The following is a 14,089-nucleotide window of genomic DNA, read 5'->3' as shown; positions in this document are numbered from 1 at the left end:
ATTTGTTGCCTTCTATTGGTGGCATGTTATGTCTAGTAGATACCATTAAGGACCAATAATGGTTTTAATGGTTAGCTGATGATTTGTAATGGTATTTGTAGTGAAAACCATTAGAATTTCTGTAATGGTTTCTATTGGGGGGTTTTCCCAGCAGGGTTGGGGTCTCTTTAATGTCTTGTTCGGGCACTGCTTGTCACGTTTTTTGTTAACTTGGTATGACAAAACCTATTCAAAGTTAGCTTTTTAGAAGTCCCTGTAAGACTGGAAATGATTACTATTGTACATTGAAATGGCTCCTTGAATCACCATATTTGATCATATGCCATCATTTTAACTACATAACACGACATAACATCATGTGCAGAATTACTAAGGTGTTTCTGCAGCAGTCATTGGTCATGAGTGCATTCTAAACCCAACTGTATTTATGGGTGTATATTTTTCCTGTCACATTTCTTTAATCTGACTCAAACATGCCCGTTATCTGTCTGTTTACCTAAAGCGCCATCTTGTGGCTGGAATTCTCATTATGGACTGTAACTTTTAGGCTGCATGTGCGACGCTATTGGTGGTGCTCTCCTAAGTAAGAGATGTGCTCTAGAACAGTCTCGTATTGAGAACTGTTTCAGTGTTAATTTATACCTCTTAAAAACATGAAAAGGAAACATGTCCTCGCGTCAGTGCACTTCGAACCTCACCACGTTGAACCGCAGCTTCCCCGCTAACAGCTGTTTTCAAAGTAAAACACGCATGCGCGTCGTGTCCTGGGCGTGTTTACCAATCACAATCGGCTTCTCTGATGACGTCGTACTGATATCGACCAATCGCGATCAATTGCACGGCTTGGCTCGATGGGTGCAAAGGTCCTTTCATTTAAGCTTTTGTTTCAAATTCTGAAAGAAGCAAGACATTAAATGCGAGACATAGCTTACAAAATGGCCAGAGAGTTTATCAAAACAGTACTCCCGAGTGGAATATAGCCGAAATGTGGACTTTTATAACCATTTACTTTATTCCATTTACATTTCAAGTCAAATGGCTTTATTGTCATTTCAACTATACACAGTACTGTGCAAAAGTTTTAGGCACCCTATTTTTTTTTTAGTACAAACTTTGTTATAGATTTTTATTGTATGACTTCTACATGATCAAGTCATTACAAAAACATTTTAGATTTCCAAACATTAATTTTTCAGCACAAAATTAAATGTTACAGAAAAATGTTTGTATATCAGTAAAGAAAGCAGCATATTAAGTGATAAGAGACACTTTTAAACAAAAAAATGCAAGGAAGGCTGCTGGGTTTTGCTGCAAAAATAAGAAGCGAGTGTGACAGTCAAAGTCTCCAGAAGAACCGTGGCTGGATCTGCAACATGCTCAATAAAACTTACAGCTCATTTCCTTATAAAACTGCACTCATTCTACCTGAGACTAGTTTTTTTTTTAAAGCAAAGGATTGTCATACCAAATATTGCCTTTGTTTTATTAATTACTGTTTACTGCTCTTTATAGCATTTTTTAAATGCAGAAACATTTAATTTAATTATTTTTTAAGGCATCTTTGCTTTACAACATTTCTTTGCATATGCCTAAGACCTTTGCACAGTACTGTACACCTGGTACGGCACACAGTGAAATGAAACAACGTTCCTCCAGGACCATGGTGCTACATAAAATAATACAGTAACTACATGAGATGACATAGAATTAAATAACATTTACTATTACACTGGAATTTTATTCCATTGTTTGAATGACGGTCCTCAGTGGTGCTTTTAATGCACCCTCAAATCTTCCTACTGTATATCCTTTTTCACCTCTATGAAAGGTCATTATATTCTGTTTTAGATGCTGTCATAGCTGTTTTCTTGATTCCACTGACTCTTAACATCAGTGCTTAAGTATGTGAACATTTTAAAATACCTTTTATAGCTACGACTAATATGACGGCACAGTCGTTAAACACCTTAATACATTGACTAGAGCATGTCGACAGGGGTATAGTGATACCTGCTGACCTAGAATCAGGTGATGGGCCTGTTGTAACAGGTTTTCAATCAGAGAACACTATTTAATTAATAAGGAATTCTGGATGGTTGAAGAACTGTAAACTACAGATTTAGTTTTCTTTGCATCCATAAACCAATGAGATTGCAATTAAGAAACTGGAGCTGCTTGCAACCACATAAACAGTAAGTATATCATTCAGAATGCTCTGTTATTATCTATAGACAATTTTCCCATCAGACTCAGCTCATGCTACAACTGATTACTGCTATAAAGTCAGAGAGCTTGTATTAATGGGATTAGCTGACTACTTTCATTTGTCACTTTTCCTAAATTCACACTGATACCTGTAACTCACAGCCCAGAGCAGTGTTAGCAGACCTTAACAATTTTACAGATTCAGTGTCCAACCCCTGTCAGAAATTATGTAATCACCACACTTGGAGGATGCTCACCTGGCTTTTATTTTTTACTTCGTAGTAAATCACAGATATGACACAGAACAATTTTTGTTTAATAGATGAACATTCTGGCTTTGTGAAACATACCTCAAACAAGTTAAATGAAATAATTTAAATTAATAGCATATGTTTTTCCAGATCAAGTATCGGAAAAATGATGGAATCACTCAATGTTGAAAAAATATGGAATCACCTTGTAATTTACATTTCTAAAACAAATACCAGCACAAGTCTAAAAATGCTAATTAGTCTGCAGTTAAAGGAGAGTGTTTACAGACCTTAAAATAGTGCTTACAGACCTTAACCTTGGACTTTTTGAAAGGAAACATGGCCCCAACAAGAGAGTTGTCAACTGAAACAATGGAAAGGATTATAAAACTTCTTCAAGGAAAACAAGGTTACAAAATGGGCCAAAGAGAAGCAATCATGGAGTGTGGATGATTGGATGAAAGTGATATTCAGTTATTCAGTAATGAATCACGAATCTGCATTGGCCAAAGAGATAATGCTGGAACTTTTGTCTGGTGACATTCTAATGAAACATACAGATGATTGCCTGAAGAAAACAATCAAATTTTCCCACTCATTTATGATATGAGGTTACATTTCAGGTAAAGGACCAGGGGAAACCTCAGCAGTCAATGCACAGGTGTACACTAGAATTTTGGACACTTTTCTCATTCCATCATAGAAAATAGGTTTGGTAATGATGAAGTCATTTGTCAGGGTGATAATGCATCTTGCCACAGAGCAAAGCGTGTTTAAGCTTTTCTTCACTAAAGGCAAATCAACTCAACGATATGGCCAGCAAACAGTCCGGATCTCAATCTGATCGAAAATTTATGGTGGAAATTTTTTTAACGGTCCATGACAAGGCTCTATCCTGCAAAGCTGATCTGTCAACCACTATTCGAGAAAGTTGGATCCGGTTTGATGGAGAATATTGTTTTTCATTAGTGAAGTCCATGCCTCAAAGAAATCAGGCCATCATAAAAGCCTGAGGAGGAGCAGAAAATTACTGATTGTGATTTTTTTTTGATGAGTCCATGGATTTTTTACCTCAACAATGAGTGAATCGGTAATGTTTTTCCTCTACTTAGTCTAGAAAAAAAATGCCATTAATTAAAACAGTTTAATTTAACTTCTTTGAGGTATGTTTCATGAAACCATAAAGTTCAGCTATTAATCAAAATTTGTTTTGTGTCATATCTGTGATTTGTTTATTTATCTAGGAAGTAAAAAATCTGGGTGAGTATCCTCTAAGTGTGATGATTCTATAATTTATGTCAGGGATACAACACTTTCAATGTCCAAAAGTCACATTTAGGCAGGGTAATATTAATTAATCATTTGTGTTCAGATCAACAATGAAAGTCATCCACATCTGGGATGGAATGAGGGTGAGTAAATTTTAAGAGAATTTCCAAAAGGTGAGAGAATTTCACATTTTGGGTGGACTAATCCTTTAACTTGTGTAGCCCTTGTGGGACCCTTGCAGCTCTGGGCATACTAAGGTTTCTATTTATTTCCACACTCCCTCAATCACTCTTTGTTCTTGTACATATTTAGGCTGGCCAGAGGGAGGAAGCAGAGAAAGAATTTGAAAAGACCACCATGGCCATTTTTGTGCTACGTGAAAGTGATACTCTTATTCGAGAGCTGATGCTCTCAGCTCTCCACTGGACATTGGTGTTGTCATTGACAGTGTGGAGGTACTAAATGAGTTGTCCTCTGTTGCATGTGCCTTTAGCCTGATGTTTGGACTCATTTATGCACTGAACTTGAAATATCCTGAAGGATTTAATCGTGTTTCAGCTGAGTTATGCCAACATGTAAAGCTTTTTTCATTGTTGTACAATGTGTATATATTAAGGATGCTTTGTCTGATATTATACACATTGTGAAAATGTTGTATTCCGACAAAATAAATGTAAGAAAAAATATTGTCTGACACTCCGTCATTCATGTCGCATACCGATGATAAAATCACACATTATGAAAGTGAAGAAATGTCTTGATATTACACTCAATAAAAAAACTATTATTTGTTTCAATATTTGGTTTGAAAAGAAGTTTTAAAAAAAAGTACATATAAATAGAATTTGAGATTTCATTCAACTTAAAAGCTTGTTTTAATTCAAAGAGACTTTTTGCTTTGGATAAGTAATGGATCATTAATTCTGTCCAATATACATTTTTTAAGTTGATAAAAAAGTAAATTAATTACTTGTAACAAGTTGATGCCTTTTTTTTTTTTTACTTTGATCCAAAGAAACATTTTTTTCAGTGTGATGTATACAATATGATTGTGTATACATCATCATGCCCAAAGATTATGAATAAGTCCAGCTTCACATAGCGGCTGGAAGCAAATTAGCTCAGAAGCCCATACTGATTTTTAGCTACTAGCTAAAGTTGGTTAGCTAGCTCACTGTAAAATTCTGATAAAATTCTTCTAGGTGTCTAGAGGACGTCACCTTACAACTTTGCCTTTATTTTATTATATGCCTTTACAATTATTTGAAAAGCAGGGTTTTACTGTGTTCTGATACAGAAGTGTGATTATACTTACACCACAGCGAGTTATCAGGTTAAAATATAAACTTCTGGTAATTGTAGTCAGTTACTGACCCAGCCCAAGAACAGTTTTACAGTGGGATACAGGAGAAATGTAGTCGATTTTCTAAACCTTTATATAAACCACTAGAACAAACAATAAAACACAGACAAACACCTGAAGTTTCTGCATCTCTGTTGTCGCGAGGGTTGTTGAGCTTCTCCAAAAGGCTCGAGCAGAGTTTGTTCAGAGTCTGGATCCGTTTCTGTTTACATAAACCAACAGTCACAACTAATATTATACAAAAATCACAACTAATATTTTAGTCCTTCAGCTAATGCAACAAATTAAGGCCAAACAAAAGGTAAAAATTATAAAATGATTCACAAAAATGTCACTCAGTGTACATGATCTGTCAACTAATATATATGTATGCATGTGTGTATGTCAATTAATGTATATTAATGTTCAATATACACCGTTTAAAAGTGTGGAATTAATGTTGTTCCTAATAATTTATTGTAGTTATTGTTTTTTTTGTATTTATTTAATGTAGTTATAATAAGTTATTGCAGACGAAGATGTGAAACAACTCCAATATTAAATGGAACTGGATTACTTCATAAATTTAACATCATGGTTAGGAAACTGTTATATTGTATAAGTATACAGTAGTGCTGGAAAGTGCTGGAAATGATTCTCTAATCACATACGCCTGTTCCCAATCACACTCACAATCACACCACACTTTAAAAGAGACTGTTCATTCACTATACTTTTGTGAAGTAAACCTGCAGTTGATCTAATCTCTGTCGTTGCCAAGCCGTTCTATTGTGTTTTACTTCTGATTCTGTTTTGCCCTTGATTCTGATTACCTGCCTTACCTGCTCTAGTCTGTTTTCCTGATCGCCTAACCTTTGCCTGTCTTCGTTGTTGATTTTGCCATTACCTTTGGATTATATACTCTTCAATAAAAGCTCTTAACTGCATTTGCATCCATCCTAAACCTCATTACATGACAAAATACATATTAGCCTACATGTTCCACAAGTTACTAATCTTATTTGCTTACATGCTTACTGTATCATTGTATGCCCCATATTGAGAAATAAATACAAACACATTGTCTACTTTATTAATCACACCTATACTTTAATTACGTTCACCTTACCCCACAGTCAGTGCTCAGTTCCTACTTCAATACTATTATAGTTCTGCATTATTTAAGACAAATATATAATAAAGCATTTCTTTATTTCTTATTGTTTTTGAGCACATACTGTTAGCTTATTTATCAAATACGAATATATTTACTGAAACGTTAAAATCAATAGAATTCCAATACAATGTTGTTTCTGCCGTAGGAATGTCTCAGTGAAGCACTAAATTGATAAAGAGTGGTGTAAGAATGTTTATTGTCCAGCAGTCAGTACAGAGCTAATTGTCAAATGTTTTAATGCTCGGAATCATTTTCACTTCAAATGTGTTACTGTATTGCTTGGTTCTGCACATCACTGGGATAAATATATACACTTGATCATTTTTGTTCATTCATTCTGTGAGAAATTTTTTGCTCGTACTAATGCTTAATCACACAATTTAAAAAATTCCATCAGAGAGTTTGAAGAAAACCTTCCCAGTGATCTGATACTTCTCTACAATGTTAGGTGACTTTCCAGAGGCAATGTAATATCTCATTTTCTTGAACTTTTGAAACCAGAGAGTTCCTGGAAGAAAAGCACTAGGACTATTCTGAACTCTCTGAATTTTTGATTTGGTGGACACAATGAAACTTGATCTCCAAGGGAATGTTAAAGATGCTGCCTGACCTGGTGCAAATAATATTTGCATCTGTCCACAAACTCAAGCTATTCAAGATGCATTTTTAAAAGGGAGAACTAACACATTCTTCTTCTGTGTTAAATGCAAGCACATCAGATTATTGAATTTTCTGAAGATGAGAGACTCAAGTCTGTTCTGAGGGAGGGAACCTCAATGAAGAAGTATGCCAATGTAAAACAAGTTGCACTGAGACTATGTTTGGGGCAAACTATGTTTGTGAATCAGTTTTATTTACACTGAAATGTGAAATCAAAGCTTCAGTACTTCCATGCAGAAGGAAGTGACTGCATCCTTAATCACTCCACAATCAAACTCACACAATCAATAATATGCATGCAATCAAAACGATACTCTAATTAAATGTTCACTGAAAATAAATATCCTGCTTAAAATAAATAACTCTATGGCACCTTTAAATGCCGGGAACAGGATTATGTGTCTTTCGAGTTTAGTGACATAGGGAGCCCTCTGCATTGGCCTATTAATAATGTTTTAGGGTTTAGGACAAGTTTTTAGTGTTAAAGTTTAAATGGTCAGACTAATAACAGGTTACTATGATGATATATAGTGGCCCCAAAACATATTTGGACACTTAAAAACAACATGGCAAACCAAGTGGAATTTATTTAAATAAATATATATATATACATACCATTTCAAGCAAAATATTTCCTTAAAAATATATTATGTTTAAAAATCTAAAAAGAATAGCTGTACTGTTCAAAATGAGACAAAGATGTATTCCTTTCTTTAAAATAAATGCCACTTGGTTTGACATGTTGTTTTCTAATGCAGTGGAATTTGTACAAGAAGTATCCAAATAGTTTTTGAGAGCTCTAGTTCTAATTCTAGAATGTAAGCATCAAACACCAAATGATCCTGCAGAAGAACTGAAGTACAACAATGAGCCACAAACAAGAGGACTGCTACTTCTTCTTTGACTGTACATGCACCAAGGTAGTGTAGCTTTTTATTAGTATTATTATTTTATTATTATTATTATTATTATTTTATTTAACCAATATTAAAACTCTGTTGACTGAATGTTGACTTGTTGTTTCTGCTTTCTGTCCTGTGAGGGTTATGGAAAGTTTTGAAGTGTTCTTGTTTCTTCTGAAAGGGGGATCGATGTCCTTTCCGGCACTGTGAAGCCGCCAAGGGTAGTAGGATAGTGTGTAAATTCTGGCTACAGAACCGATGCTTAAAGAAGGCATGTAGATTTCGGCACACGTACGTCAAGGTAAGCTGGAGTCTGCTACTTGCAACTTCACTGTTATTGGACAATTGTACAATTCAGGGTATAATCCAGACAACGACTGTAGGCAGTCAGGCAGTCAGGTATTATCAATACACTTTACTGTGTCACACAGAAAAACCACAGAGAAGTCCAGAGCAACTGGGAAAAGCAGCCAGGCGGTTGCCAAAAGCCACAGACCATCAGACAGCACACTGTTCTCCAGGCTAAAAGTAAAACTCCACATGAAGGTTAGATAAAGCTCAGCTTTTCTCTTACATAGATGATGAGATTGACTTTGTAATCGATGTCCTAATTTAGCTACAACTTATAAAAACTCATAAGTGTTTATATATATATATATATATATATATATATATATATATATATATATATATATATATATGAGCAGCTTCAACTACACTGCTTCTCTCAAACAGTTGATCAGTTGATCAGTGTCACACAAGTAAAAGAATTCCATCACCAGCATTTGAATGTCTTGTGTCAGCCTGCATGGCCAAAATTATCCTAATTTGCAGATATTCTTGCAAATCACCATCTGATGTGACATCTGGCCAGAAGAAGAAACGCTCAGGGAACGTTTGCTCGGCTGATGCTGAGCAACCTCACTGCAAGCATTTTAAGGTGAAATATTGAGCTCTACTACCTCTTTAATCATTGAGAGTAGATATCCCTGTTTTCCTTATCCCTGTATATTCACTTTAAGAGATCATACGAACACAAACAAATTAAGCTGAATTGATACAGAATTATACTGAAGTCTTAGGCTGACATATTTAACAATTAATTTACAGAAGGATGAGGACATCATTCTGGTCCTAGTTACACAAAAGGCTTTATGTGTGAGGTTTGTTAAAGGGTCTATTTTCATTGGTTCTAGATATATTTAGTATTATATAGAATTACATTGTCCCAAAGCCACTTTCAGATCATCAGCTAGATGTAGATGTAGATTTAGATTCCTCTTACTTTATCATTACTCTATCATTCAAATGGAAATGTGCATATACTGTTTTACTCTCTATGCACCTTTCTAGATAAAAAATTCATACTAAAAGTACAAACTGTGTATCCTTGAGGGTACCACCCCAGCAACTAGGAAGTACAAAACAGTTTCCAAAACTGACTTCAATCTTTTAGGCAGTCAGGTATTATCTCACTAACAACACACTTTACCGTGCCACACAGAAAAACCACAGAGAAGTCCAGCGCAACTGGGAAAAGCAGCCAGGTGGTTGCGGAAAGCCACAGACCATCAGACAGCACACTGTTCTCCAGGCCAAAAGTAAAACTCCACATGAAGGTTAGAAAAAGCTCAGTTTTTCTCTTACACAGATGATGAGATTGACTTGGTAATCGATGCCCTAATTTAGCTACAACTTATAAAAACTCATAAGTGTTTATATATATGAGCAGCTTTAACTACACTGCTTCACTCAAACAGTTGATCCATTGATCAATGTCAAGAAAGTAAAATAATTCCATCGGCAGCATTTGAATGTCTTGTGTCGGCCTGCTTGGCCAAAAATCTCCTCGTTTGCAGGTATTCTTGCAATGAGGATGACCTGCCATATGTTGAAACAAATCTGCAATCCTTTCACCAGACTAGCCCAGAATCAGTCCTGAGTGTAGACGCCAGTATTTGGACCAAATGTGTATGTTTTCTCAATTTTGCATTAGTGGGCTGCTTTACAGAGTCTCCAGCTTCTGAGAAATTGAAGGAAAATCCATCACCTTCTGATGTGACATCTGACCAGAAAAGGAAATGCTCAGGGAACGTTTGCTCGGCTGATGCTGAGAAACCTCACTGTAAGCGTTTTAAGCTGGAGGACATTGCGAACACCCATTTAAGGTAAGTCAACAAATATATATAAAATCACTGATGGTATTTTGGAATATTTCTTCCATTCTCTAATACATAAATAAACAGTGCTTGTCAGACTGTAATGGTTCCACCTCGAAAGAACAACAAAGCAGTGAAACTGGCCGTGAGAAGGAAACCATTTAAATCTTCACAAATCCTGCAGCTATGACTACTACGAGTGATCCACAATGTGATATCTGATTTAGGATTTTAGGTCAGATTCACATGTGAGCTGTTTCCAGAGCCAGGGCTGTTTGCTCTGAAAGTTCAGTACACGACTCATGTATAATTACTTACCACATGCTCAGTATCTCCTGCACCCTGTGTGTCTATGATGGTTTCTGGTCAGGCTATCTGATAAACAATCTTAGATAAATTAAACCAGGTCATGTGACCCCGATACTCAAACCAGAACAAACTCTGATATATGATTATAGCCTTGGGTGAAAACTTTTACTCATTCTCCCTATAGGATGCCAAAGAGAATGTATCTCATAGTGCATGTTCCTTGTTCATTTTTTTGGTTTAAATCAATTTAATTGAACAATGCCTGTTTATGTGTTTATTTTGTGTGTTTGTGTGTGTTTCTTTTTTAAACCTGTTCAGAGTTCATTGCAATTTACTTTTGTTGGTCCTTCATTTTTAACCATGCAAATAAAACACACATTTATTGTTACTCTTGAGGGCCACTGATTCATTGATACTTATTTGCAATTTAGTCGATAGAACTGGATGGACTTGGTTGAATAGTTTAATTAAAAACAACAACAACAACGTCATCAACAATGGATAAATATGTATGGAATGTTATAAAAAGAAAGAGGAAAACACTTTCTTCATTAAGTACATTTAAAAAAATGATCATTTTGACGTTTTTTGTACCTTAACAGGGCACCTTATCTTAGGAGATACAACTCATAAAAAACATAAAACAAAATATACAATACATAGTATATCAATACATTTTGTTTTTACATTTACAGCTGAGTTAAAAAGTAACATGAAACTACATTTTACTTTTCATTTTCCACTCCTGTCTGTTTAAGGGTTAATAAAAAAAACTATATACATTTAAAATAGAATGCTACTATTATTTTTTTTTTAATAATTGCATGTGACCTACATAACTTAAACATGCTATAAAACAGCTCTTTAATTACTACAGTTTGTGAAGGATTGTTTTGCACCCACTACATCTCAAACAGATTACCTAAGTAATATATAGACCAAAGCAACCTGGTTTTCATTGGGTTCATTCAGTAAATAAAAAAACCCTCAATACTCCTAATAAACAGGAATATACATTTTCTTAATTAATCTTATTGAATATTGATCCATTTTCTTCAAAAAGGTCACATGACCAGATGGCTCAATAGTCTTTTCAACAAGCCCAAGTAAACGTTACATCAACAGTCGTGTAAAACAGATGGAGTAGTTTGCTCCAAATACTTTGCTATACATTTTAAAGGCCATGACACTGATCATTTGATATTGGTTACTGAATAATTTTGGCTAATACATGCATGGGGCAGCATGCAATGTTCAACATGGACTCAAGTCTCACCCCTTGGTAAAAAGAACCAATCACCTTATTAGTTAAGCCGTTACCAGGAAATGTGGATATAGGGCTCTTTGCTCAGTTATGGAGAAATGTGCCACCAGGGGAGCCACCCAGAGAAATTCATTTTATTGGACCCAAATACATTATTTATTCCATTTTCTGACAGATTTTAACAGTCATTTCAAGTTCTTGTTTGAAACGCCATGTTGTCTGTCTATTTCTGGTATATGGGTCTTTAACAATTTTAAGTAGATACAGTGCCCTCCACTAAATATGAGCAAAGAAGGCTGTGATCACCTTTCACAAAAAATTCACAAAACTACTCTGCGCTCATGGATATCAAACAATTGCAAACAAACTAGGTTTATCAAAAATAATATATCTGTTAAATACAGCTCTGCAACAATTACTGGTACCTCTATGAATTATATTATATTATATTATATTATATTATATTATATTAATTATATATTTTAAGTTTAATATTTCCATTGATATTTTGCATTTATTTTAGTACACCTGGGTGACTAGCTACAGGAAATTGGTCAACCATGACTTCCTGTTTCACAGGGATAAAAATATGAGGTAACACACAGGCCAAATTCCCTTCGTCATTCATAACAATGGGTAAGTCCAAGGAACATAGCTGTGATGTGCGGTAAAAGGTTGTTGAGCTTCACAAAATGGGAAGTGGCTATAAGAAAACAGCACACGTATTGAAAATGCCCATTTCCACCTTCAGGGCAATAATTAAGAAGTTCCAGTCAACTGGAAAGGTTATGAATCAACTGGAACCTATTGTCTCAACACACTGTGAAGTGGATGGTTCGAGTGACCAAAAAATCTCCAAGGATCACAGCTGGAGAATTGCAGAAGTTAGTTGTGTCTTGGGGTCAGAAAGTCTCCAAAACTACAATCTGAAGTCACCTACATCACCACAAGTTGTTTGGAATGGTTTCAAGAAAAAGCCTCTACTCTCAACCAAAAACAAACTCAAGTGTCTTCAGTTTGCCAGACACTACTGGAACTTCAAATGGGATCAAGTTCTGTGGGAAGATGAAACAAAATAGAGCGTTTTGGCAATAAACACCAGAAGTGGTTTAGGTGCACATAGAGGTAGCTAGGGCTTGGCGATTTATCGATATGATACCGATATCGTGATAAATGATTACGTGATAGACTTTTCTGAGATATTGTTGGTATGATGATGTAGTTATGTTTTTAATAATTGTAAATTAAATGGTACTGAATGGATACTATTGATTTGACGTCTTTTTTTTTTTTACTTAATCTTTTGTCTTTGTAGGCATTACAGAAAAGTATCGTAAATAAGAAAAGTAAATATTGAACTTTTTGTTTATTTTATTATTGTTTTATAGACAGTTTGTTAGCTAAACTATATGTTTTGATATACATCGTGTATTGTAGAAATGCCCTCAAGTATCGTGAGATGATATTTTGACATATCGCCCAGTCCTAGAGGTATCCATATGGAAAAGTACCTCTTGTGGTGGTACTTTAATGTTCTGGGGCTATTTTTCCTACCAGAGGACCTGGACCTTTTGTTAGGATACATGGCTTCATGGACTCTATCAAATATCAACAGATATTAAATGAAAACCTGACTGAAAAACTGACCCAGTAATGATAAGCAGTATAGAAAATTGATAGATGGATGGATATCATCACATATACAGTGCCCTCCACTAATATTGGCACCCTTGATAAATATGAAGGCTGTAAAATGTGTCTTTATTGTTTAACCTTTTGATTCTTTGATATTATCAACAGAAATTAAATGAAAACATGACTGCCTCTGCCAGAAAGCTTAAAATGGGCCGTGGTTGGATCTTCCAAGAGTCAATGATCCAAAACATACATCAAAATCAACACAAAAATGGTTTACTGACCACAGAATCAAGGTCCTGCCATGACCATCCCAGTCCCCTGACTTGAAACCCATGGAAAACCTGTGTGGTGAACTGAAGATGAGAGTCCACCACTGTGGACCTCGAAATTTGAAGGATCTGGAGAGATTCTGTATGGAGGAATGGTCTCAGATCCCTTGCCATGTATTCTCCAACCTCATTAGGCATTATAGGAGAAGACTCAGAGCTGTTATCTTAGCAAAGGGAGGTAACACAAAGTATTGACTTAAAGGGTGCCAATAATTGTTGCATACCTATATTTGACAAAGATTTTTTTATTTTTTTTTTTATTTTTTTTTAAACATTTTGATAGACCTGTGTTTTGGTTGCAATTGTTTGATATCCATGAGAGCAGAGTATTTTTGTGAATTCTTTGAACAAATGATCAAAAGGTTAAACAACACAGACTTAAATTTTTCACAGCCTTCTTTGCTCATATTTACCAAGGGTGCCAATATTAGTGGAGGACACTGTAGAATCCTGATCTTGTATGATTGAAAATAACTGTCCAGGAACATTGCCAAGATGATCACCAAGTGAACAGACTTCACGAGAATGATGTTGGTTTGGCAGAATTTTTTTTTAAGTCTTACATGCACTGTAAAAAGTGCACA

The 14,089-nt window shown here is 35.2% G+C and overlaps 1 protein-coding gene across 3 annotated transcripts; it reads left to right on the top strand.

Moving 5' to 3' along the window:
* Positions 1-4,565: 4,565 nt before the first annotated feature.
* On the top strand, positions 4,566-10,662 carry LOC108263298 (suppressor of cytokine signaling 5b). 3 transcript variants are annotated; one of them, XR_008394614.1, is made up of 7 exons: positions 4,566-7,824; positions 7,947-8,107; positions 8,238-8,352; positions 8,641-8,746; positions 9,311-9,425; positions 9,818-9,974; positions 10,053-10,662. XR_008394614.1 is itself a non-coding variant. In XM_047154305.2 (5 exons), the coding sequence occupies exons 1-5, from the start codon at positions 7,771-7,773 to the stop codon at positions 10,153-10,155; spliced, it is 549 nt and encodes a 182-aa protein (XP_047010261.1). In that variant the 5' UTR covers positions 4,566-7,770; the 3' UTR covers positions 10,156-10,662. The 3 variants fall into 3 exon arrangements, 1 of the variants encoding a protein (XP_047010261.1); XR_008394613.1 differs by having other exon boundaries at positions 9,803-9,974; XM_047154305.2 differs by lacking the exons at positions 8,641-8,746; positions 9,311-9,425 and having other exon boundaries at positions 7,988-8,107.
* The last annotated feature ends 3,427 nt before the right edge of the window (positions 10,663-14,089 follow it).

Source organism: Ictalurus punctatus, chromosome 3 (genome assembly GCF_001660625.3).
Source record: "Ictalurus punctatus breed USDA103 chromosome 3, Coco_2.0, whole genome shotgun sequence".
NCBI lineage: Eukaryota > Metazoa > Chordata > Actinopteri > Siluriformes > Ictaluridae > Ictalurus > Ictalurus punctatus.
The sequence above is the reverse complement of the archived record's forward strand: the minus strand, read 5'-3'. Positions and strand labels throughout refer to the sequence as shown.

Bases quoted from the DNA above. Each gene is read 5' to 3' on its own strand.
- LOC108263298 (XM_047154305.2), top strand. From the start codon at position 7,771: ATGAGCCACAAACAAGAGGACTGCTACTTCTTCTTTGACTGTACATGC. The intron at 7,825-7,987 runs GTAGTGTAGCTT...TTCTTCTGAAAG, and splicing joins TTGACTGTACATGCACCAAG to GGGGATCGATGTCCTTTCCG. The intron at 9,975-10,052 runs GTAAGTCAACAA...ATAAATAAACAG, and splicing joins ATTGCGAACACCCATTTAAG to TGCTTGTCAGACTGTAATGG.